At 50.6% G+C, this 25,381-nt stretch overlaps 1 protein-coding gene across 3 annotated transcripts; it reads right to left on the bottom strand.

The window, feature by feature from the left end:
* Positions 1-2,458: 2,458 nt before the first annotated feature.
* On the bottom strand, positions 2,459-19,093 carry LOC149302241 (ras GTPase-activating-like protein IQGAP3). 3 transcript variants are annotated; one of them, XM_089483780.1, is made up of 35 exons: positions 19,016-19,093; positions 18,825-18,901; positions 18,483-18,550; positions 17,945-18,058; positions 17,264-17,446; positions 17,014-17,094; positions 16,474-16,637; positions 16,024-16,108; positions 15,566-15,729; positions 15,234-15,394; positions 14,635-14,759; positions 14,058-14,221; positions 13,539-13,629; positions 13,205-13,372; positions 12,958-13,100; positions 12,647-12,817; positions 12,374-12,457; positions 12,165-12,236; positions 11,836-11,905; positions 11,009-11,217; positions 10,620-10,772; positions 9,885-10,048; positions 9,019-9,243; positions 8,632-8,772; positions 8,301-8,385; positions 7,646-7,878; positions 7,192-7,324; positions 6,507-6,609; positions 6,184-6,334; positions 5,970-6,057; positions 5,260-5,472; positions 4,770-4,970; positions 4,405-4,487; positions 3,909-4,017; positions 2,459-3,786 (listed from the first exon to the last, which is right to left on the bottom strand). In XM_089483780.1, exons 1-35 carry the CDS (start codon positions 19,037-19,039, stop codon positions 3,673-3,675), a joined length of 4,614 nt encoding a protein of 1,537 aa, XP_089339906.1. In that variant the 5' UTR covers positions 19,040-19,093; the 3' UTR covers positions 2,459-3,672. The 3 variants fall into 3 exon arrangements, with proteins under 3 accessions (XP_089339906.1, XP_089339907.1, XP_089339905.1); XM_089483781.1 differs by having other exon boundaries at positions 4,405-4,491; positions 4,789-4,970; positions 15,234-15,388; positions 16,024-16,111; positions 17,014-17,088; XM_089483779.1 differs by having other exon boundaries at positions 4,405-4,497; positions 4,804-4,970; positions 16,024-16,111; positions 17,014-17,104; positions 17,268-17,446.
* Between the last annotated feature and the right edge of the window lie 6,288 nt (positions 19,094-25,381).

Raw genomic sequence — 25,381 nt, 5'->3', positions numbered from 1 at the left:
TTTATGCGCACGCAGAAAGAACTGGGATGCATAAAAGGGGAGGGGAAAAGGCAAAGTGGAAGAGGAGCTATGTTGCTAAAGGGTGGCTGTTGTGTGGCAACTGGGGATGCTGCTCCCTTTTGCTTGGCATCAACACGCCGCCCCACGCGGCTGGCATGCACCCTCCAAGGGCCCACAAGGAGGAAGTGGGGCCCACCTGGCCAAGCGACACCAGAGCGTGCCCAAAATGGCCGCCCTGCTTACCTCTCCGGAGGACAGCCCCGCAGGGCAGTATACCAAGGAATAGTCCAAAGGTCACACAATTCCAGGCAGTCAGTCTGGACAGAGGCAAGAGCATAGTCACAAGGCAAGTCCAGGGGTCAGAGAACCAGAGTCAAGGAACCACAAGGCTGCTGCAACATTTCTTGTTGGCTGCAAAGCACCTCTGCAGCTGGAGGTCTTGGAAAAGGCCTCTGCTCCTCTCAGCCAAAATCTGTTAGCTCTCCTAACAGCAGACTCCTTGGCCTGCCTTTGCTCCAAAGGTCCTAGCACCTGCAGCCTAGAGTTGTCCACAGAGGTTGTTTCTCCCTCTGCAGCAGCTTCCTGCTCAGCCTCCTCTGGGACCCCAGATCCAAGCAGCCCCAGATTTGCCCCTGTCTCAGCCTCCTCCTCCTCCTCCTCCTCCTCCAGGCCTTCAGGCCTCTAAGTCAGGCCCAGGGCAGTCCAGGGCAGCGGCAAAAGGCATGAGCCAGGAAGGACAGACCAGCAGTTTGCCTTTGCCTGTGCTGGCTGGCTGGCAAGGACAGGACTCTGCCTCTTCTCCTCCTCCGTGGCAGAGAGACATGGACGTCTCCTGGGGCAGAGTTCGGGCTGTGTAGTGGGGCTGACCCCCACAACTTGGCTTCCCAGGGAACAAGGGCCTTGCTTCCCTCTTGGCTTCTATTTTGGCCAGGACAGGCAAAGTGGGAATCAGTGGGTCACCTGTGGCCCCGGACCCTCTCCAGATTCCCTCCTTCTCCCCCACATTGGAGAGAAATCTTGGTGGCCACTGCTCTGTTAAATTTCATGGCTGCTCCTTTCTACTCAATGGCCATCGGTTGCATTTAGGAATCCATCTCAGTTCATTCCCAATGAGAACTCAATGGCTCCTGGACCCTCAGGTGGCTCCCAACAACGTGATGCTTCTCAGATGGGTGCAAGGACCATCCTCCCTGTTTCTGCCTCCAAAATAAAGAGTTCTGTCCCCCCTCCCCAAAATGAATTTTTCCTCCAGCCCCCCAATTCCTGCCCTTGCCTGGTCTTTGCAAATCCACAGCAAATCCCTGTTTAGATGTAATTTGGTGAACCCACCAGACCCTCCTCCAACTGCCCTGATTCGCCATCTTGGCCACACTCAGATGCGGCTTGCGCACATGCGCCCTGGTTTCTGTGGGTGCAATATTAAGGTGCCAGTTATTTCCCTTCTTTCCCCAAAGAGTTGCTTACAGAGTAAATGGAAAGACAAGTAAAAGTACATATTATCATTATTATCTTGTAAACCGCCGTGATCGAAGGAATGGCGGTATATAAATAAAATCTCATTCATTCATTCATATAGCTAAAAAAAACATGCAAAAAGTTAGACTGAAATAATATTAAGCTCTCGGTTGAATTTAAAAGAGTCCCGAACATGGATTCAAAGGCATAGGTTTTGCAAGGTGATTGCCCTGCTGGGACTGGGATTTCTGTCCCTCTCTGTGGGCTCAGAGGGCACAGATGGGGCAGCCCCATTACCCCCTTTGAGGGGCAGAGGTGCCCCTTTGACCTCCAAAACCATCCCAGGAGGAAGGGAAAGAGGGCGGCTGAGAGACGCAGGAGCCTCTCGCTTCTGGTTCCTGGCCAGAGGATGCCACCTAATGGTCATCCAAGGCCTCCTCCGCCGGAGCATCTCTGCTCCATTTCTGACTGCACAGCCCTGTGGTGGGAAAACAGTTTCCAATCTTGTAGCTGCTTTTAATGTATTTTGGGGTGCTGAATTCAAAAACCACAATAAAAGTGCTGCATCATACCCACTTCTTTCTCCAATTCAATTGTTTTATCCATTCGGTCATTGCTCAGCTGTGATTCAGTGCAGACACTGATGTTCCAGCATGATTTCTTTTTGTCCTTTTGGATGGATGTTTTTGTGTTTCATATCAATGAATTGCAAGCATTCCCATATATATATATATATATATATGAGATACAGTTGGTATGCAGACCTGGTTATACTTCAAGGTTGTAGGACTGGGAGAAGTGCTTTGGTTGCCTATTCTTGCATGGCATTAGCGGGTTGGACATTGGACTGAGTGACCCCTGGAATGAAACCCAGCATAGATTCACCACATCTCTGGCAAGCAAAGCACCAGCTGACTTCGCTTCCTCTGTCTTTGGGGTCAAGTGAATTAAATCCTGACACAAACTGAATAAAATGACATTTTTATTTCTTAAATACCTTGAATACAATGAAAAAGAAAACCCGGAAGCCCTTCTCTCACCAGGCAAAGCAAGACTTTTGCTAGCCAAGCGATTCTAGTTATGGAAGCGAGGCTTTAAGAGAGCAGTAATAATAAGAACCAAGCATCCTTTGTGGCATCTCCCACCGGAGCATCGCCAGCCCCAAATATCTCCCCAAATATCCCCAGAGACCAAGAAAGCATCCTGAATTTTCAGCATTTTACAGCCATCTCTCCTCACCCAAACGAACGCATTTCACCAGCGAAAGAACAAGAGAGGGTTGGTTATTGGTGTCTCTACCTCTTATTGCTGACATTTAGGAAATGGGGTCCAGCTAGAATTTGGGAAACAGGGGAAGAAGGTGATAGGAATATATTCAGCTCTCCTTAAAATGAACAACCTCAGGTTTGGGAACGGCTTATATTTTTAAAAGCAACACACACAGAGAGTGATGAATACCAAATGAAAACCAAACGAAAGGGGAAAGGAATATTCTCCATGCATTAAAAACCTTTTAGCAAGCTCTGCATAAGGGAAATCCAGCATTATTGGGGAGCTTTGCAATCTCCTCCATTCCCTCAAGGTCCAAATCACTTGGAAAAGGCTCCAGAGTATACTAAGAGAAATCTGGGAGATCAGGGGAACCTAATCCTGACATTGGACCCTTTGTGTAACTCTCCATGCCCCACTTTGTGTAGCAAGGTTTCCTGGGAAAGGCCTGCATGGCTGGGCTTCTCAGAAACTGGCTGCTAGGACTGGGGTGAACGTAATGCTGCAATCTGGCAAAGGATGCAAACTGTTGTATACCTTAAAAGTTATTTTTCCTCCAACAGCTGGTCTGGGGGCTGTTGGAACCGGAGCGTAAGGGGGAAACCAGGCCCTCTTGCCCCCCAAGATGGCTGCAGATGGAGAACTGCTTCTCCGTACAATTCCTCCTTGTGCAGAAATCTAGTCTATGCAGCTCAGCCTCTGACAGGATAGTGTTTTGCATGCAAGGACAACATAATTTTAACACACACACACACAGACACGCACGCGCATCCTGCTCTGCCATCATTCAATATGGTACCTGAGGCATAAACCAGAGCCGTGTTGTGGGTTTCTCTGGAGTGTCAAGTGCGGCTGCTCCCTCTTTGGCCTCAACGCTCTGTGTCCATGTACTGGCAAAGCCCTTCCCTTCAGTCTCTCTCTGTCTCTCTCAAACACATGCCAGTCCCTCTACTTCTTGAAAAACTTCTTATTGAGGAGGAAGATGAGGAGGTTGACGTTGATCCTGGCCCTGTCGAACATCTTCATGACGGCAACGCCTTCGTACTGAGTCTGGAGCAGGTCCTGCAGGAGAAATAGAGATGGAGGCATGATGCCCCTGTCTCTCAAAAGCATCTCCCTGTCTTCTGACCCATCCATCGCAATGGACCGCAATGCGCTGCAACGTCTCCTGCCAGCCTCCTCACCTGGTAATGGAGCTCAAACTTCTCCATATCGACTCCCATAAACTTTGCTTTCACCTGGAATTTGCCGACTTCGCCAGAAGGAACGATCTCAAAAATGACGTTTCTGAGTCTGGAGGAGAAGCAAAAAAGGGGGGAAATTCTATGAGCAGAAAGAGGGAAATTTAATTAGATGGCAGAATAGTGTTTTGAGCAGGCAGATGGGTTTTAGAGTCCTTGCTGGCATTGTGACCAAGTGTTAACAGTTGTCTGGGGTTCAGTTATGTTACTAAACCTGTTGGAGGCTTTTTACCTTTGCTTTGCAGTTTGAGGATGGGAAAAGATAGGAAGGCTGGGAACCATCCAAGGGAGGAATGAAACTGCTTGGAACCATCCAAGGGAGGAATGAAACTGCTTGCACCATTCCCATATCTATGGGGGGACATGGCCCCCAGCCGCAGCGTCATCCCAATGGGCTCCGGAATATTTGGGGGTCCCAGGAGGGGTCCTTTCCACTCACTGGCTGTTCGGGAGGCCCTCGATCTCCAGCAAAACCCCCTTCTCAAGGAGCCGAGTCCCTGTGTAGTGCAGCGATGCCTGTTTCTTGCTGGACCTGAGAAGAAAAAGAGAAGGAAGGAAGGAGGGCAGAGAAGAAGAAGAGGAAAAAGAAGGGAAAGAAAGGAGGAAAGGCAAAAGAAGGAAAGGGAGAAGCAAGCAAGCAGCAAGAAAATGGAAATGTGCTAACTTTTACACAGTGGCTTTCCAAGTTCTGACCTGGAGGCCACTGTGGCTCCGGTGACATCCGCCATGACCAGCCAAAGGAGGCCCAACCATGAACCCAGGGCCGCCTAGGGCCTCCCCTTGTTGCTGCCTCCCAGGAACCACCGTTTGGCGCCCACCTGGCGTCCTGCCCACGCACCTGTTCTTGGCGGCCAGGTTGCCCAGACAGGTCCGGATGTACTGGTGGTAGTAGTCCACCTGCTCCTCATGGAACATCCTCTTGGCGTTCAGGCCGTGCAAAGTCTGCTGCAGCTTCACCAGCTCCGTCTTCCGACGCTGACGGTGTTGCCTCTGGTTGCAGATGTCCTGGGAAGGAAAAGCAAATCCAGAAAAGCCCTGGAAATCTCTGGATTGCATCCAGCTCAGGGCCAGGGGCTCTGAAGGACCCCTAAGGAGGCCCTGCTACTGCCGTTTGCATTGGGTTTAATGCTATTTTTTGTGGTTGTGTTTTCAATCACGGCAGTGGAAGAAAACGTCCCACTCAGGAACAGAAAGACAAGAGTTGCAATCGATTGCAAGGCGTTTTCTCTCTCTTCTGCCTCTGGGATTCTCCCATCACTGGGGCACTGAGAATAAAGTCCGGCTGCCCGAGTACCTTGGCCATTTCGTTGACGATGCCCTGGTAGCAGTTGGCAGAGTCTACCAGCCCCAGACCCTCCAGACGCCGAAGGTCCTTGAGGACGATCCTCTTCTTCTCCTCGAGGGAAAGGTAGACATTCCCAGCGGGACCCTGGGGACGCCTCAGCTTCTCTGGCTCTTGGGCGCTGAAAAGGGCCCTTCTCCTCATGAGTTGCTGGTGGAAAGCCTCCTGGAGAAATGGAGAAAGACAGGTCAAACACTGGGTACTAACATGCACCCTCCTGTGCCAGGGTCTCTGTAAAAACAAGCTGCAAGCAAGTGAGCTGTAGGGTATTTTTGGATCCTCATTGAGAACTCCAATGCATTAGTATTTAAGGCCAAGATTTCCAGGAGTCTTTTTACATCTTCCCGAACCCACACTTTTCTTCCTTGTTCTCTGTCTAGCTGGAAGGTTTCCAATGGGCAAAAGGAGGGACAAACACAGACTTTTAGTTTTGCAACAGGTGCCAAACTGCAATAAAGGCTGAGCTGGGAAAGGATGGGATTCTCCTCTGGACGATCCCACTGAAGCCATGTTTGCTTATGGACAACAGGCAAGAGAGACAGCAGCTGCCACCAGAATCCCTTTCTCCAGATGCATCGGGAGCAAAACAGGGAGGAAAGGGGAAAGCAGAGGCGCCCGCCTCACCAGCAAAAAGCTTCCCAAAGTGCTATGGTCTTACTGACCTGATCTGCTGTTGCTTTCCTCTGGAGGATTTCCACAAGGGAATCTCCCGGCTGGGACTGGATCACATCCACCAGCAACTGCTTTGTACTGCAAAAGCAACACAAGAAAGTGATCCAGAGACTGCACTCTTGTGATATAAATGCATTCAGAAGAAAACTTATGCCCAATGGCACCTTGCCCATTTGGGGTGCAATGGCACAGTCACCCACTCACCTCAGCAACAGGCTTTTGGCGTCATTCCCACCCTCGGTGCCTGCCTCTGCTACGTCAAATTTGCTGCCCAGCGTGAGAGAGATTTCCATTTTGGCAAGCTGAGCTGGGCTTTGCTCCGAACTCCCACCAGATCCGTGGCTCCCAGTTTCGCCTGCAGAAAAGGCGGGATGGATAAGCGAGCTGAATGTACATGTCACCCAGCATTTCACAGGTTAAAACCAGGACCAATGGCCAAGCAACATGCGAGTGTAGCCAAGATGGCAAAAGTTGTGACTAAGGAAGCACAACCTTGAATAAGAAAGAATAAGGAAGAAGAAGAGTACCGATTAAGGAGTGGATGGTGGGCAGCTCCCCAAGGTCCTCCAGAAGTTCATGCAGAGGGTCTTGCGCATCAGGAGCCACAATGCGCCGGTGCTCCAGGAGCAGCTAATAAGAATTAGGAAAGTGCGGTCAAAGAACACACTCACACAGATCAAAATATACAGTTATAGGTTTGGGTTGGCAGGATTATCTCTTTTCACAAAACTGGGAGATGTTGCTATGCTTTGTGAATCACCAAAAAGAAAATCCAAAGGTTGGTCCCTAAGACTCATGGGAAAAGTGTAGGCCATCCCTAAGAAATGACTGTGGACCCAACAGCCATTTAAATGAAAGCTTGCCATCCAATTATTTGAAATGCAAGCTACACCACAAGAAGGCGGCAACATACCCATTTTCCATGGAGATTTATGGAAAGGTTTGGGTAACTGGAAAATGTAATTTCCCCTGCAAACTGTTGCGGATAGAATCAAGGTTTGTTGGCTGCTAAAAAGATGTCTGGCATTTTGCTTTGGATGGGGATTGTTTCATACTCCGTGTGTGTGGGTCTTTCCAACTGTTGTGGTATTTTTCTAAAATGAATTGTTTTTAAAAGTACACTGAATGCAAAGCCATCTGACTGATAGCAAGGACTCTTTCATGTATGCATTTGGTGCATGGGAATGTGTGGCTAGCGCCCAGTGCTTTCACCTTGTGCGTGTTCACCAGCTCTTCCACCGTGATGTAGATCACCGGTTTGGCGATGGCCACCATCTCGGAGTATTGGTCCACGTGGAATCTCTCCTCTGGTTCAGGAACGGAACAGGCTTCGCTGAGGAACCGTCTACACAGGTCCAGGAAGAAAAGGGGATACTATCATGGCACCTAAGAGTTGGAAGGGACCCCAAGGCCCACCTAGTCCAACCCTGGTCTGCCATGCAGGAACATAAAACATCCTTGGGGCCACATATGGCCTTGTTTTAGGATAACTTCACACTTACAAAACCTTGCTTTTTGACTAATAAATACCACAAAGTCCCACAAAATGAGGGTGTGTGGAGGGGGGACCATTTCCTTGTGACCCCCTTCCTCTCACACTGCATATGCCATCATCCACTATAAAGGAAAACCAAAATCCAGATCCTCTCTCTGCTTCCCAGCTCACTTGAACCTCCAGTGGGTTTCCTCCAGGTACCGGTTGACCACCCGCAAGTGACCATTCTCCCCGTCAAAGAGCTGGTTGGCAGCCGCATGCTGCAGGATCTTGGCCACGGAGCCCAGGTTGCGCCGGTGGTCCGGGTGCAAGGCGACTCCGGCCGAGAGGTCGACGATGTCGAAGCCATCGGGGGCCACCACTGCCGGGTTCATGAAGCGGTAGTAGAGGAGGTTGCCCACAATCTAGGAGAAAGCCAGAGAATGGTCAGCACTGGACGGGAGCTCAAGGGTCATCTTGTCCAAACCCTGCCAGGGAATCCACCACAACCAAAGCAAAGAGACTTATTTTTGACAACTGTTCATGACCAGCACTAATAATGCAATTGCTTTTTTCTGCATCCAGTTTTGCAGTCTTCTCCTCTTTTCCCCAACTATGTACTCTCTCTGTGTGTTTATCTGCCAGGACACAAAATGGCTGCCAAGTGGAAGCCATTTTCCATTGCTTCTTGAAGTACCTGCTGCTAATGGTTGACCTCCCAGGACACAAATGGCTGCCAAGTGGAGGCCATTTTCCATTGCACCTGTGGCTAAGGGCTGGCCTCACAGAACACAAAATGGATGCCAGGCGGAAGCCATTTTAGGTTGCTCTCCCAGGCCATACGCACCTTGTAGATGTCATCCTCAGCCGCCTGCGGAAATCTCTCAGTTAAGGATGTCTTCAAGACTTTGGCGATGTATCGCATCCCATAACTAGCGGGGAAGTCAGGGGAGCATTACCAAAATTGGCAAAAAACCACTGTCATTTATTACCATTTTTAAATCTACGTATTGGGTGTCCCCACCAGCCGACAAGGGCTGCCAAGGCAAAGTACTGTGCAGTAAATCAAATTTTAAAAGCTAATTTAGAAACCAAAGGGCCATAGGGAATAATAGAAATGTCGACTAGGATTTCAGAAAGGGAGATTGGTTAAAGGAAAGGGAGCCACCGGTCCGTACGGGATTTGGTCCACGGAGGACGTAATGGCCAAGACGAACTTGTCCGTCACCGAGAGGAGATTGCGGATGGAGATGTCCAGTCTTCGCTGGACCTCAGGGTGGCCGAGGGCTTGTTCGGGGGTCACTTCGTATGGAAGATGGCTGTGGAGGGAAGAGAAGTGTGTTGGACAAAAGACAAAGAAAAGTGGAGCCCAAAGAGGTCCTTCTTTCCCCACCACCCATTTCCCCACTGCTTTGCTAGATATTTGAGGACTGCGGCTTCCATCACTCCTCAAGCACAAAGGCGGTCCGTGACCACACTTTCCCCACTCCTGCTCTAACCCCTCCACCACACTGCCTCTCTCTGTTTAAAGAAGGTGGTTGGAATAAAGCATTCCCATTTCTGACCTCTTCTGCCCACTCTGTGACTCCATTTGGTTGATCCATCCCCGGTAGATCTCCGCAGGGTCGGTGCGGATGCTCAGCGTCTTGTTCTGGAGCACCTCCCGGACGGGACCCCCCAGGATCTGGCGCAAGGCGTTCTGCCCACGGCCGTTGCGGTAGAAGCTGACCACCAGCCGGATGACCGTGGGGTTCCCCGTCAGGACGTCACGCGGCTGAGACACTCTGGACCTGGAAGGCAAAACCAAGAAGTCCATCCATGAGGTCAAGACAAGATCCTCATGCACTTCAGGACTGAGTCGCGTGGATTGGGAGCATCAAAGGCCACCTTTGTTGCTCCTTTTCCAAGAAAGAGCACAAAAGCCCTGCAAAACTGAGGAGCATAAATACTCTCTCTCTATATATATATATGCTGGCTTGATAGGGATTTGGCATTCTAAATCCAAAAATGACCTCAAATTTACTCCACTGCGTACAGGCTTTTCTCTCTGCAACTTGCTTTGGCGTTCCTGTGTTGTACTATCTGACCAAATAAAATGAATTGTTGTGCAAAGAGTAAGAAAGTGGTTAAAGTCTTCTAATAGACTTTCAGTTTAATTTGCTGACATGAAACACAAAAATCTGTTCAGCGAAAAGAAATTGCCCTGGGACATCAGGGCCCACATTTAATCAAAGCTGAATAACAACTGAATGGATAAAGAAATATTGAATTCGTAAGAACTCATCCCCAGAGCAATTGCAGGTGGGTTGACCATTGGACTACTTTGTGGTCTGGCCATCTCCCCAAACCCTCCAGCCCAAGCTCTGGGTTCGACCTGGAAATAAGGCGGATCCCAAAACCAGAAGGTGTGGATGATGGGGACAATACTCACCGGATCTCCTCTTGGAGGGCCTTCTGGAAGAGCTGGAGGAGGAGGTAGGCCTCCCGGGAGTTGGAGGCATAATTGTAGAGGGCAAAGACCATCGACTCCATGAACCGGGTGGATTTGTTTTGGGGCATCTGTAGGATCAGCCGGGCCAAGTAGATGGGGTGGGTCTGGGGGGCAGAGACAGAGAAGTATTGGGGTCAGGTTATTCCAGATCAAAGAACACTTTATTCCCATTTTCTCCCTTTGTGTAAGATGAGTTGAGTACCAATCGGGGAGAAAGGCGGGATACAAATAATGGGATTGATGGATGGGTATGGTCACCCTCACCTCCTTCTTTGTTAATACCCCACCTTTTACCCAAAACTGGGAGACTCATGGGGAGAAAAAAGTATGGAGAATCATGGCAGCTGGCGGTTTGCAAGTCGGGGTAGTAGTGAATTTGCTCTGAGTTTTAGTCCAAATTCTGAAGATGCAATCCAAGATGCTGAACCTTTTCTTTGGAAGGATGGGGTTATCATGACTTGCATGGATGTCACTGGCATCAGAGAAGCTTCTCTGAACTAGGTACTATCCAAAGGGAAGGGAATGGATTACAAACCACTTCCAGGGTTTATGTTCTTTGTAGCCTTTTTTTGCTTAGCGTTTATTTGGCAGCTCCCCCCCCCCCGAGGGTCCCAGGTCAGACAACTGGACCCTCCAAGCCCCTCTGGTTGCCCCCCCTGACCCCAGTCGTCTGACCTGGAGCTGGTAGAAGAGATGCTGGTAGGACTCCAGTGCCTGCCGCTTCTCCTTGCTGAGGGCCTTGAGCCCCTTCTCCTTGCTCTGACCCATCAGCTCCGAGAGATGCTCCTTGTTCTTCTTGGTCAGCTTCTTGCAGTGAGAGACCACCTCCTGCCATGGAAACATCAAGAAAGACCACACAATTCCCAATCAAAGGAGCCCAGCAAATGTATTCCTATCTGACTTTGGCTGAGAGGTGGCTTGCAGAGCATTTGCATGATGCTGACAAAGACTCTAGAACCCATCTGCCTAGTGACAGGGAGCCAGACTCATGAGCAGCCATGGTCAGCAGCCCATCACACGTTGGCTTCCATTCTCTATGGAGGAATCTGCCCTCCCGCTCTGACCTGGAGCGTTATCCGGTTCTTGACCAGCAGTCCGATTTTGATGTCCATGAGGTCGAGGTCGCTCTCCAGCTGTCGGTTGGAGCGGATCCCTCTCACCATGCTCTCCTGGAGATCCAGTAGCTCCCGTTCCTCCCAGTAGTCGCGCTGGCTCCGTTCCAGCAGGTGGGCAAAACGCCGGACGACGGTCAAAGGAGGGTTCCTGCTACGCACTAGCAATGGGCAGAGAACAGAAGAACATTTATGCATCTCCAAGGCAGGTCCCAGGATGGGCCAAGAACTCATCCTATGGAGGTTCAGCGCTTACCTCCATTGGCTTGAGCATTGACAATGGCTTTTTATCCCATTACATGTGCAATTACACGATGCAACATCTCTGTCCCTCCTCAACTCCCGTCCCAAAAACTGCCCCTGTTTTAGGTACAGGATGAGTGTCTCTCATCCAGAAATCCAAATCCGAACTACTCCAAAATCAAAAAATTTCCACATGGAGGGCTAAAATAGTGACATCTTTGCATTCTGACAATTCAACGTATATAAAGTTTGTTCCATGCATGGAATGATTAAACACTGTGTACAAAATTATTGTCAGGTGATGGATATAAGATGCACATGAAACATAAATGAATGTTGTGTTTCTGTTTGGGACCCATCTCCAAGGTATCTCATTACTTATATGCATGTATTCTGAAATCCAAAACATTTCTACTCCCAAGCATTTCGGGATAAGAGACACTCAACCTGTCTTTTACCACTCTTTGTACCCTTGCGTTTCTGCCCACTGACCACAACTGGACGTCGGAGCAGGTGAGGCCCATGGATCTGCTTACCCAGCGTCCGGTAGTCGCCCCGCGCCTTGTTAGCTCTCACAAAGGCCTGGATTTTAATTATGGCCCAAACCTGCAAAGACAAGGAAAAATGTCTGAACAAGCAGACATGGCAGTGGTAAACCAAGATACAAGGAAGGAATACTAATTCTTACAACACAACAACCAATTTGCGTTGGGGCCACATTTGGCACATGGATGTGCTTCTGTCTCATTTATCTCTTTCTTGGAAGTCTACCTCTTGGTGCCATTTTGGCAGCCAAAGGAGCCATTTTGCAATACTAGAAACAAAGCAAGCTAATTTTATCGTGTCTGGATGCAAAGACACTCACGTTTCTCCGGAAGTAACGCAGTCGCTGGAGGTAGCGCTTGCGAGCGAGACACATCCGCACCCAGGCTTGGATCTGAACGCAACGGGAGAAGGACAGATTAACAGCAAGGTTTCTGGATAAAGCAGCACAGAAACCCCCAAACTGAATGAATTCCTCTACCCACCCCCAAAAAACATCCACACCCCCCCAAGTGTCCGAGAGGCTCCCACCTTGATCACGGCATCCATGTTCCTCTTCAAATACCTCAGCCTTCGCAGGTAACGTCTCCGTTGCCGGTGTCCACGCCAGCAGGCCTGTGTGAACACAGCAGTCGTCGGGGCAAAATGGGTTAAACGTCCTGGGTTCAAATCCTGCCTCAACTTTGCTCGGGGTGCCCTTCTCTCAGCCTCTGAAAGACTGCACCCTGTTTACTTTGGACGTCTCCATTAAAGAGCAGAATAAAACCCATTGTGGAGTTGATGGATGTGTGGCTTCAGACCTACCTGGATTTTAATAGCAGCCGGAACCTGTGTTGACCACACATGTCTCCGTGCGGCAAAGGCCTGCCGGACAAGGAAGCCCCTCATCTGGGCTTGGAGCTGGGTGACCAAATGGGCATTCGATGCCCAGAGGCGCCTTCGATCGTGGGCAGCAGTTACTTTGCAAATGGTGGCCTGAAGGACAAGAGATGCCCAATGGTCAATGAAGGAGGAAAGTTGGGGAATAGGAAAAATCTAGAGAGGTAAAGGTCCCCCCTGTACATGGAAGCATATGGAAACACCACATTCCCACACTCAGAGAGACAGACGCTGACCTGGATCTCCTCCCGGCTGAGGTGGGCTGCATTGAAGGCGCATGGCCGTGGCTGCTCCCAGGACCCTTCAAAGGTCTGCAGGCTGAAATAATACACCGTTCCATCCTTCAGCTTGTGCTGCACCCAGGATGCTTTTGGGTTCCCTGCAGGTCAAGGAAAAGTTTGGGTTTTGGATATGGCTTTCAAAACCTTGAGTTTTAAGAGAGCAGCCCCTCCAAGTGGGGTGGCAATACCCCGCATCATTTACCTGGGTTTTTCCTAGCGGCCATGAGGGTCCCCAGCTGGGCCTGGTAAGCCCCTGCGCACTCCGCCAGGATGCCACAGAGATGCACATCTGGGTTGCACAGGACCCTGACTGTTTGCGCCGCATTCCCTTCCTTGATGGCTTGGTTGATGGCAGCCATGCCCAGAGCCACTGCGGGGAAGGAAAAGCAAAGGAAAGCCTCAAGCCAAGAACAATCTGATCCCTGCACTGGTAATTTCCTTAAACTCAGGGGTCTTGCAAGCAGGCAAACAACAGCAGCGAACACTTTGCACCCTCCAGTTACACAACCCCTTAGCTAGGGACAAAGTGGCCATACTTTTCCTTGCAGCTTTGGTGTCCTGGTTGGCCATGGAGACCCCTTCCAAGATCTCCTCCCACCACAGCATGGCTCCAGGGTCCTCGGTCGCCTGAAATAAGAGAGAAGACCAAGAAGGCAGTTTGGGGTGACGCCTTGCACCCCATCCCTGAAGGATCCCCTTTCTCCTTGGCTGCCTACGTTGCCCTATAGCAAAGCCTCATGCCTTGCTTCCGGTTATTATAACTGGCTTAGATTTTGGATCCAACCCTTGCTTCTCTCGTTTTAAGTTAATGAAAGAATTGAGAAGGGAAACCCTTGTGGTACCATTTGTTCTACAACACCCAAATATGAGGAATGGGCCAGGAAAAGAGCAAAGCTTGGACCAGTTGCTTTTGGGGGCTATAGCTCCAGGGCTCTGCAGTGCAGAAAAGGCAACTTCTCCCAAGCTCTGGAAGAGGACAGAGCCCATTCTCCAGACTCGGTTGTGTGAATTCCCACAACGCGCCCCTTGTCTCCAGCCTCCTCCCAGCCCCTGACCTGGGCTTTTTGCCTCAACATCCGGATCAAGACTTCGTGGTAACGCTTGGCCACAGAGAGGGTCACGTCGCGGAGGCCGGCAGAAGGCAGCAAGAGCGCCGTGAGGGTTTTCTCCGGATTGCTTTGCCCCAGCGCCTCATTGATCAGTCGGACGGCAACCACTTCTAGAAACAGACATGTAAAAAGGAGGAGGGAATTGGAGATATGGCCAAAACAGAGTAGCCAAAACCCTGGAGAACTTGTAGATCCAACATTCACTGACATTTGCTGAAATTTTATGCACTTAGTTCCAAAGTAGGTTTTAATCTGAAGAAGAGGAGTGTCAGTCTTTGATAATCTGCACAAAAGCACCATGTGCAAATAAGTCCTGTACTGTCAAATTCACAGATATCCAAGGTTCGTCTTGGTGGCGTTTCTTGGCACTCAAGAAACACATTTTGTCACCATTGGTTGAGTCTTTCCAAATACCCTGTCCATGCCTGCTGTTTTTAATTTTCCAGCCCACCTGAAAACTGAGGCTGTGGTTAACCCCAATGACGGGAGACCCTTGAATCTAGGAGCAGACGAAGGGACTCACTCTCATTTTCTTCTTGGACCAAGAGGTTGGTGCTGCTGACGGAGGCCTGGATCTCGTTCCAGCTCAGGAAGCCTCTCTTCCCACCTTCAGTCTGTAGCTTCTCTTTCGACAATTCATCAAAGTAACTGAAAAACCAAAAGGACAAACTAGGATGTTGGCTGGAAGTCCAGGTTTTGGGGGAAAGGCCCACTTGAGCCATGAGTCTGCTCCAAGGAGGGCTAAGTCTGGATCCAGCCCATCGTTCTGCAGTTGCTATTGCTGGGGGATTGTTACTGTTGTTATTTGGAAACATGCAGCTGTATTGGCCATTTAGCAAATTCAAACAAAAATCCACCAAACAGGGATACCTTTAATGACTAACCAAAATGCACAATATACTTGTTGCAAGCTTTCCAAGCTCCACATCCTTCTTCATCATGTTACAAACCAAACAGCAAAAAAATTGCAGATGTTAGTAAGATGCCTGCTTAATGTTTTGATTTTTGTTTGAATTTACTGTTGTTATTTGCACTTGTCTTGAAGCCTTTCCAAGGGAATCTGCATGGGCTCCATTCTGGACACCCTAAAATCGTGTCAATTGGAGGACAAGGCAAACTAACCACTGGGCATTGCTCTCCTCCAGGCCAGAGAGGCCCAAGGCAGGGCTGGCCAGGCTCCTCCAGAAGCTGCGGGCGTCTCCGTCCTCCAGGGCTTGGTTGACCAGGGCCACTGCGGACAACATCTCCACGGCCACAAAGAGGTCCTCTTGCGTGAGCTCTCCCTGCCGGAGGAGGAAGAAGAAGACGCCCAGTTTATCTATTTCCTTTGCTTCCAAACTCTGCACCCAAAGGACCTCAAAGGATGGCATTTGGGAGCAGCCAAGGAGGGACGAGACGCCAGGAGAGGAGAGGCCGCAGTCCGGCTGAAAGAAGGAGCCCTGCCTGCCCCTCACCTGCGGCTGCTGCCTCTGGAGGGAGGACAGCTCCTGTTGGTAGAGTCCAGCGGCAAAAGGGAAGACGTCCGGCAGCTGCGCCTCGGGGGCGGCCAGGGTCTGCAACGTCTCTTCTGCCAAACCTCTCCGCAGGGCAGCATTGATGCGCCTCACGGCCTCCGCCGCTGCAAAAATGGGCCATTTTACCAAAAGCCAGATTTTAACTTGGTGCTAATGCCAACCATGCCTATACCGGTAGGGCATTCCACAACAGTGGTGCTACAGCAGAAAAGGCCCTGCTGCCATGTCCTGCTCCCTTGACGTGCAGCTTCCCCAGGAGAGCTGTGAAAGTCTGTGGCAAACCAGGAGCCCTGTGTGAGCAAGAAAACCCCACTCGCTGCATTGATCAGCCTTTGCGCATGCCAGCGTGGATCTTTTGAGGGCAGAATAGAGTCCCCCCAGGACGCGTCTCCACTCACCGTCCCGTTCCCAATCGCCCCTTTCGTTGGCCGCATAGAGACCAGCTTGGATCTCCTCTTGCTCAAGCAAATCAACGTAGCCCAGCTCCTGAAAGAACGGATAGAGAGAGAAGGAAGACAAGTGGGGAGGTTGCTTTTCATAGAGGAACCAAAGACTGGCCAGCAGAACTCAATGAGACTGGAATGCGAAGTGTTTCAGCTGACACATGCAGAACCTGTCATCTAGCCCGTGTTTTATCAGCTTGCCTTGAAAAACTTTTGGGGGGATTTACTGAAATCGAGATATTCTCCATCAGAACCATTGCCCTGGCCTACCAAGCTTATAACCCTATCCTAAAAAGGAGATCAGGTTGGTGCAGCATGAGTTCTTTTGGAGACACTGCATGCTTCCTTCTCGTTTCTCCTTGTGTTTTAATGGGTTCCAGCTGCCCTGGTTTCCTTATGGCTCACCAGCGCTTTCTGCTCCCGGTCTGAGCTCAGTTGATCCAAATACCAATCCGCATTCTCTCTGCGCAGGTTCCTCAAGGCCAGGGCTGGATCCTGCAAAGCGCCATACAAGCCCTGCGGATCCTGCTCTTCGAGGGCATCGTCCACCATTTCCAGAGCACTTTTCGCTGTATTAAAAGGAAGAAAAGGCGCGCATGCAACCGTGAAAAAGGTCTACAAAAGACACTCTCTCTGGCTGCTTGGTCCCTCTTTCTCAAAATGGACAATGCGCAGAGTCAGAACATGGGCTCAACGCAGCCCAGATCAACACTATGGAATCCTGGGATCTGTCGTTCCGTGAGATATTTAGCCTTCTCTGCCAGAGAGCTCTGGTGTCGCAACAAATCCCAGGATTCCACATGGCAGTTAAAGCAATGCCAAACTACATTAATTCCACAGTGCAGATGCAGCCCATTGCTGTAAATGTATTTCAGTTTGACTTGTATTGTGGGTCACACATTGGAAGGGGAGATTGTTTTTCCCCAAGACGTCCGTCCTCCTTACCGTTCACACGGTTGATGCTGGCTTGGATCTCAGCCTGGGTCAGGCATCGGTCGTAAATATCTTCTCCTCCGTCAGCTGCTTCTTGCAGACACTGAAGGGAGGATATAATTGCAGAGAGACAACCAGAAAGGCACCTTTGGGCTTCCAAAATGCCCCATTTCTCACTGCAGGAAAAATGGCTTAAAGCAAGGATGCAGCTCATGAGGCCATGGGGTTGCAACGCCCAGCATCCATCCCAGCAAATCCCCGCTTACCCGGTTCTTGGCGTTCTGGGCTTTCTGCTCCTTGGCCCGGAAGAGGACCTCCTGGTAGACGGCAGGCAGGTTCTCCCGCAGGTTGCCCAGCATGGCGTTGGGGTTGCGCAGGGCGGCCATGGTTTGGGCCACGACCCTGGCCTCCACCGCTTTGTTGATGGCAAGGACGGCCGCATGGACTGTGGGAAAGAGAGTGCGCAAAGAGAAGGCTCAGGAAGGGCTGGAGAGGCGCAAGGCTTTGCAATCCACCTCCACCTCCTGGATCATATGTTAATAATAATAATAATAATAATAATAATAATAATAATAATAATAAGTGGTCCAGGGGCCACGTTCAGCCCTGGGAGCCACTTCCATGGCCCACCGAGCTCTTCCCAAAGCATTTCAGGGTTTTATTTTGCACCTGGATTCCTCAAAGGAGTGTTGGGAAAGCAATCCCACCGTGGCATTTTGTTTTGCTTTTGCAGAGAGAGACTGTTTTTGGCCTCAGAGGTCTAAAGTGGCATGAAAGTGAGATAAATGCAACACTAAATGTTGGTCAGGAGGAAAGACCTCTCTGGGGCCTTAAACACAGTGAAACTGTGCAGTTTGGGAAGTCTAGTGCTAATTATATTCATTGAGAGGAGAGGTTGGCCTAGGTAGGTCCAATGGCTCCCTGCAACTGACTCAATGCCTACCTGCCGCTTCGTCAACTGAGAGTTCATTCGCCAGGATCCCCCCAATCTTGCTGAACGATGGGAGCTGCAGTCCATATTTCTCCAGCTCGCATCTCATGTGGTTTATTTCCTCATCTAGGATCATAAGAAGGAAAAGGCTCCAGAGGTCACTCCAGCAAGAATCATAAAGCTGGAAAAGACCTCAAGGAAGAGCCTCAAGTCCAACCCCATTCTGACATGCAGAAATACACAATCAAAGCACCCCTGAAAGATGGCCACCAGCCTCTGCCAATGGCTGCATTGACCTCTGGATGGGGATCCATTCTGCATTCTAGTCTGAACTTTAAGAGGCTTCATCCAAGGTTCTGAACCTACTTTGTGGATACGGTTTGGATCACGATGGCCAACACCTTTTAAAATCCTTCTGATTTAAAGCCCTAAAGAACTCAGGATCTTGATGCTTAAGAGAGTAACTCTCATATAGATCTGCCTGAAGATGGAAGCCAGCTGAATCTCTTAATGAAGCAAAGACGCAACGCTCCTTTGGGGTAGGCCTTACCTGTGAAGTTGACTTTCCCATACAAATCTTGGATCGGAGGAGCCAGCCCAAGTCTGAACAAGTATAAGCTACAAGGAAAGGCATTCATTTTAAAAAGTGTGTTGGGTTTGTTTGCATGCACACTTGCACACACTTTATATACACACATAAACACACACAGACAGCTCTGCCTGCAAAGAGCTACTCATTCACAGCAAAGGAGGTCTAGCTTGTGGGAGAGCAAGCAGCAAAACTTGGGTGGTGGGTTCCTTCTTTCCCTGCCCCAAAACAAGAGCCAATGTGCCCAAAATGAGCCACACTGGTATTGTGCACCCCACCATTCCAGGGGACTGTTCCTCTCACCTGAGCGCATGGATGCAATACACAACACGGGGCATGTTCTTCTTGTCATAGATGTCTGTTGTCTCGGGATGAAAGATCTGTCCAGAAACAGGGGAATAATTGTCAAAAGCATTTAAACAAAGTGGGGGGGGGGGAAGCTTTTCTGGATAAACAGGTACAAAGCTGGATGGTGGGATGCGGAGGCGCGTTACCGTCGGCAATCCAACGCGGCTCATGGCATCCCTCCAGCGGTTGATGTTGTCTGTGTGTCGGAAGTGGAGCCCACAGGCCTGAAAATAAGAGAGAGGTGTAAGAGAAAGGCTTCAGCAAAGTCAGAATTCGAATCCAAGCCAGGGTTCCACATTGGAGAGAAAGTGGATCAGATCTAGAGACCCCAAATCTGAAGCCTGGAAGGGGGATTCAGGAAGGGGGAAAGGATCCCCCTCCATCCTTCTCCCAACCTCAGTCTTAGGAGATGATGCAAAGAATTGCCCCCTTCAAGAAAAGGCAGATCTCCACTGGGGCATCTTTCCCAACTCTGCTTCTGGAGATCCTAATAACCAAATCTCAGGGTACCCAAACCAACCAACCCAGAAGCCACAAGATGTGGACCTTTCCTGCCCCAGAGCAGAAACACCAGGACGGCCAAGGGGACCCTCCAACCCAACATCTGCCCCCTCCTTGCAGCCCTTGCCTTGAAACGGGACTCATCGCGGTCGTAGATCTTCCCCAGCGGACACACATCCGGCGCAAAGAAGTGCCCCAGCTTGGCCAGGACGACGCCATTGCGCAGACTCTCCTCCAGCTCCGTTGGTGGCGCCAGGCTCTCCTTCAGGCAGGTCTCCATCCAGCTGGGACCCCCAGAGAGAGAAAGACCCCACACTCATTCCCATTACATAGAGATTAAAAATATCCTTCAAAGGGTGATGTTTTCTTTTGCAAAATCTCCTTACCCCGGCACAGTCACCCTCTGCCCATCTGGACTTCGTGGGCACTAATTCTGATCTGTTGGCATGAGCCTGGGACAAAGTGCCCCCCAACTCAGGAGCTCCCCATATACTCTGAGTAGGAATCATTTGGGGGCCTATGAAGGGATGATGGAGCCCAAGAGCCAGAGGATGAGGGTGCTTTCCTCTGCTGCAGATCCCCTTTTCTGGACGTCTCCAAAGCTGCTGGGGATACTTTGGCTGGAAGTCCTGCATGGAGCAGGGGACTCAATTTGATGTCTTCTGGAGGACCTTCTGAGTCTATGACTCTGTGGCCTGTGGCATCATTGACCACCAATAAAGCCCACCTTGTAGCTGTAAACTGTGTCCTTACTATCCAGCACCCAAAGGACCCTTGGGAAGGCCCAGGAGGACACTTCGTTCCAGAAATGAATGAGGATTTGACAGGGCAGGTAAGTGCCGTTCCTCACTTATGACTACAACCATCAGCCATGGCAGCAAAGCATCCCTCCAGCCAGAACTTAACTGCATGTCCCAGCATCTGGCATGATAGGGATTCTGGGAACTGCCATCTTTCCAAAATCACCTTTCCAAAGCTCTGGCTACAAGGACCTGAGAGTAAATCACAAAGCAAAAAGTGATGGATTTTGAAAAGGCGGTTGAGGAATAGCTGGCCTCAGTTTCTGCCAACACAGAGAGCAGATGCATGTGGCCATTTGGGCCTTATCGGACTAGAACTCCCATGATCCCTGACCGGGGCTGTGGTCTCCAGGCCCTCCATCCCTCACCGTTTGGCTTCCTCAAGATGGCAGAGGTATTGGTAGGCGACATTCTGCCTCCGCTTCTCATCCATTTCGTCCGCCGTGAGACGCTCATCTGGGAAAGGAATCAACAATGTGCTGTTTAGACAAAAGAGTTTTGCTAAATTCTACAGACCATATATATATATGCATGCATGCACTGCATAGTTATTATATATAGTAATATAGGGTGCACTTCTTCACTAAGTTTCTTCCTGAAGGAAACAATGAGTCATTTTAACCATTTTCTTCCTGCTGGACGTATTCTGCGCAAAATTCACATAATGTTGTTTTGCACCGAAAGCAGTGTTTTCTGCACAGAAACCATTTCTTCTCATACATTCAGACCTGGCCCCACGTTGCAACCGCAGACATTAGCATTGCCAGCACACAGAGCTCGGGTCCAGCATGCCAGGGCTCTGGGAGGCCAGGGTTCGAATCCTGCTCTGCCATGGCTGCTTGGGCAAGTCAGAAGTAACTTGAAGACCCACAACAACAACAACAACACCGAAGGAAGCAGAGTCTTGGAGCAAAGGCAGGACTGAGGGAGCAGCCACAACAAGAGGCCCTTGGCGGAAAAGGGCGCTTGCTGCCCAGAAGTGGATGGTGACTCACTGATGCCAGGCGCACTCAGTCTCTGTGCAAAGGAGGCCAGATCTGGCCCGGCGCCTCCTTTGCCTCCGCCTTTCCAACGTCTTTCTTAAGGGAGGTACACAGATCTCTCTCTTTCTCTCTCCTTCCCTACTTTTCTCAAACAGGAAAAAGGAAAGGTTCACAAAAAGCCCATTCATGGCCAACTGGGAAAGAGAGGAGTCCGGCTGCGGCAGAAGCATGGCAGTTTTAACAGACTTCAAACTGTCCCTTTGTCCTTGTCAGTGTCTATTCCAGTTCCCAAGTGTTAACAAAAACAGGAATTGACTTTGTCCAGAGCCAAGATATTGACCCGTCATGGTGAGCACCCGGTCATTGAGCCTCGGCTAAGGAAAAGCCATGCTTCAAGCAACACTGAAGCCAACCCTGGGGGCTGAAGGGGCCTCCTCCAATGGGGCACTCCTTTAGAGAGGGAGCTGGTGCCTCTGCAAAGGAGAGCTAAGGCAGAGGAATGGCCCTCCAGGTGAGAAAGGGAGGCTCAACACCTGTGCAAAGCCCTCTGGCTCCAGGGCCATCCTCTGGCTGGGGCCAGACAAAAGGAAAGGAAGCAAGGAAGGGACTTGTTGGACCCCTTCCCCAGAGACTCACAGGTGGGCCGGGACCCTCCGCCGCTGGGAGGCTCCATTGCTTCTCCTTGCTTGCCTGCCCCAAACCCTCTTTTGCAGCTGCAGCCTGGGATTTTTGAATCTCCCGCCTCCTCCTCCTGCCCCTCCTTCCTCTGACAGCTGGGCAGCGCAGAGGCTCCTGGGAATTGTAGTTTCCTCAGGGAGCTCAGCCAAGACAAGTTTGCACGCTTTGTGTTTTGGGTGCATGCAAGGCAAAGGCAAAAGCAAAGACAGCAGAAGGGAAGGAGACTCTCTGGAGTGAAGGAAGAAATGAGGGTCTCTGTGTGGGGGGCATAGACACACATACACTTTTGGGGCTGTTGGTGTTGTGTGCCTTCACAAGGAAAACCTTTCCTGGGGTTTTCTTGGCAAGATTTGATCAAAGGTTTTGCCATTGCCAACTTCTGAGGCTGAGAAAGTGTGGGTTTCATGGCTGAGCTGGGATTCGAACCCAGATCTCCGAAGTCATAGTCCAATGTCGAAACCACAGCGCCACTGACAACACTCCCCAGATCCACTAAGTGGCTGTTTGTAGTTCTTCATCCCTTTCTTTCTTTCTTTCTTATACAGGTTGATTCTCCCTTATTATCCAAAATGCTTGGGGCCAGAAGTGTTTTGGATTTTGGACCTTTCCCTGCCCAGATTTTGGAATATTTGCAACTCCACCATGAAAGATCTTGGAGATGCTTTCTTTGCTTTCCGAAGGCGCATTGTACGCAAGCTTTCTTCCGTGCACCAAATTATGGGGCACATAAATTGACCTTCAGGCTTTGCATAGAAAGTGCATGTGAAGCATAAATGAATCCTGAAGGTGATAATAGGAATAAGCAAGGCTAGGAGAGTAAAGCATCTTTGGTTCTCACTGGGTATTCTGTTTCCCCTCGCATGCCATGCGCAGACGTCTGCCTTTGAGAAAGCAACCTGAGCCCACCTGGGCCTGAAATCCATCACAGGTAAAGCCAGCCGAGGGAGGGAGGCCGGCGGATCCATTGTTAGACCCAGTTGCCAGGAGAGATCCAGCCGGTCTCAAAGCAGGTTGTGAGGAAACTGGATCCCTCCAAGACATCCTGCTTCCGAAGGCCAGGCGGAGGCACCAGCCTTCCAAAAGAGTGGACCTTTGGGCAGGATCTCTTCCGCTTCCTTCCAAAGGCCTCCATCGGAGCCCACATTTTGCAAGCAGACGTCACCTGTATGCCACTATCTTGAAATAAAAGGGGAACGAAGGCATGGAGGACGAGGCACTCTGCCCTTCCCAGAAGCACAGCGAGGGTTAAAAGGAGGTTTTACGGAGCCCTGGGAAACCTCAGACTGTTTGGGCCATGCAAGCATTACCTGCAAAAGGAAAGGTGCAAACTTTGGATATTACCTGCAAAACGTCTTGCAATTTCTCTAGTCCAACTTGAGAGCTTTGGGGGTCATTAGAGAAATATTGTAGAATCTTGTCTTGGTGAGTCTTCTGTTGTTATGGATTTACTGTTGTTGTTGTTGTTGTTGTTGACATGCATCTAAACTAGATGCTGCTTCATTATAATGCTAGGCCTGCCTTTAACTGACTTACCGCTTGCCAACTTTGCTTCTGAGTGGATGAAGCCAATCCTATTATGGGGTTTTCTTGGCAAGTTTTGTTCAGAGGGGGCTTGCATGTGCTTTCCTCCGACGGAACCGATGGTGGCTTTTAAATGCACCGTGTGTCGCATTTTAGGAATATAGCGCCACAATGGTTTCCCTAACCCTCTGCTGGTTTCCTCTCAGGCACATGGACTCCCTTCTCTCCAATGGCGCTGGAAGAGTCGTCCGTCCTGGAAGCGGAGCTGGCCAGACAGAGTGACCCAGGAAGGCCTGAGGCCTCAGGCGGCCAGAAAAGGAAGCAGCGGAAAGCCCCCAGAGACCCTCCTTCTGAGAGGAGACCAGTGGAGGAAGCCCAGGAGGACCCCTTGAGAAGGCAAGCGGAGATCGAAGGCCTGACAGCGGCTGGGCACCAAGCCTTGGTGCATGGGCATAAGAAGGAGGCCCTTTCCAGCTTCAGGAAAGCCTTTGCCCTCTCCTCAGAGACCCCCAGGCATGGCGCCCGGAGGGTCTGCGCCTTCAACCTGGGGGCTGCCTATGTGGAAGCTGGGAGGCCAGAGAAAGGCCTAGCGCTGCTCCTCAAAGCCCAGCCGGAGGAGGAAGGCGAAGCCGCCGGGGAATGTCTGGGGGACCTTTTCTTCAACATTGGGGTTGCCCACGAGGGTCTGGGGGATTTCGGCCAGGCTTTGGAGGCCTTCCGGAAAGCCCAGGGCCACTACTGCACCGTCCGGACGGAGAGCGAGGCTGGCACGCGGATGAGGATGGGCGACTGCTACCTGGGCATGGGAGACCCTTGGCGGGCTTCCCGGTGCTTCTTGGAGGCCGGCCGGTCGTACGCGGGAGCAGGACGCCTGGAGTCAGCTGCCGCGGCCCTCAGTGAAGCCGCCCGCCTGATGCTGCACAGCCAGGAGCATGAGGACGGCGAAGTGGTCAAGGTGCTGAACGAATGCCGGGAGTTGTGCGAACAGATCCCAGACAGAGCCCTGCTGGGTAGGTGGCAACGAATAAGGGAGGATGGGAGTTGCAGTCCAGCAATGCTTGGAGGGCCATACTTTGCTTAGATGTATAAGAAGCCCAGTCGCTGGTCCCATTTGGTGACATCCGTTTCTGGAAATGATGAATCTGCTCTGAGTTTTAGTCTGATCTCTGGAGGAGATATCCCAGTTGTGGAGCCTCTCCTGGGCAGTTAAGGTTCAGCACCATGGGCAATGCAGTCGAGTTCAGGCTAGAACTGGGACATGATTTGTCCAAATGGCTTGGAATTATTTTGCTCCAAGCAAATTCGGGGGGATCCTTTTTCCACATGATGCCCAACATTGTGTTGTTCTCTCTGTGTTCACAGGGAAACTCTACAACGACATCGGGCTCAGCTTCTCTGAACTCAAAATCTTCTCCTTGGCGGCTGAGAGCTTCGCAAAAGCACTGTCCTTCTGCAAAATGGAGGACGGTGAGGAGGACCGGCCCACGGACGAAGACGCTGCCGCCGCCGCCGCCATCCTCCAGAACCTGGGAGCCGCGCACAATGCTCTTGGGAGCTTTAGCACCGCTGTGGGCTTCCACCAGAGAGCGGCTTCCTTGCACAGTTAGTGTCTCCTGGATGTCTAACATCAACGCAGAAATTTGGAAGCTGTCCTTCTGTTTTTGGACTACAGCTCCCAGCATGTCTGGCCATCATGGCAGAGATCCTGGGAGTTGTAGTCCAAAAACAAAATAAAAGAAATAAAAGAAAGAAACCTATCCAAGCTCTGGACAGGAAAAAAATGCTTAAAATTCATATTGAAGTCTCTCCAAGGCTTTGCTGTTTTGTGGCATTAAGGCTGAATCTTTAGATGCATGAAAAGTTATCCTCAGTAGCTCTGTTTCTTTGCAAGGCTGGGAAAGATAAGACCATCTGGAAGCTGTTGGACTGCACTTCCCAGCATTCATTACTGTCCTTGCTTGGGAGATGCTGGGTGTTGCAGTCCAAGAACAACAGAAGACCTGCCTGGCTCCTGTTCTTTAGACACTGG

This window comes from Sceloporus occidentalis, unplaced genomic scaffold, assembly GCF_023333645.1.
Source record: "Sceloporus occidentalis isolate IW3139 unplaced genomic scaffold, rSceOcc1.0.p SCAF_20, whole genome shotgun sequence".
Classification (NCBI taxonomy): domain Eukaryota; kingdom Metazoa; phylum Chordata; class Lepidosauria; order Squamata; family Phrynosomatidae; genus Sceloporus; species Sceloporus occidentalis.
Note: the sequence above shows the minus strand (reverse complement) of the source record. Positions and strands in the feature narration are given on the sequence as shown.

Excerpts from the sequence above, each read along its gene's own strand:
- LOC149302241 (XM_089483780.1), bottom strand. The coding sequence starts at position 19,039 with ATGAGCCGCGTTGGATTGCCGACG. Across the intron at positions 15,730-16,023 it reads GGGCGATTGGGAACGGGACG|CGGCGGAGGCCGTGAGGCGC; the intron begins GTGAGTGGAGAC and ends CCATTTTTGCAG. Across the intron at positions 4,018-4,404 it reads GAGGGCCTCCCGAACAGCCA|ACTCAGAAACGTCATTTTTG; the intron begins GTGAGTGGAAAG and ends CTTCTCCTCCAG.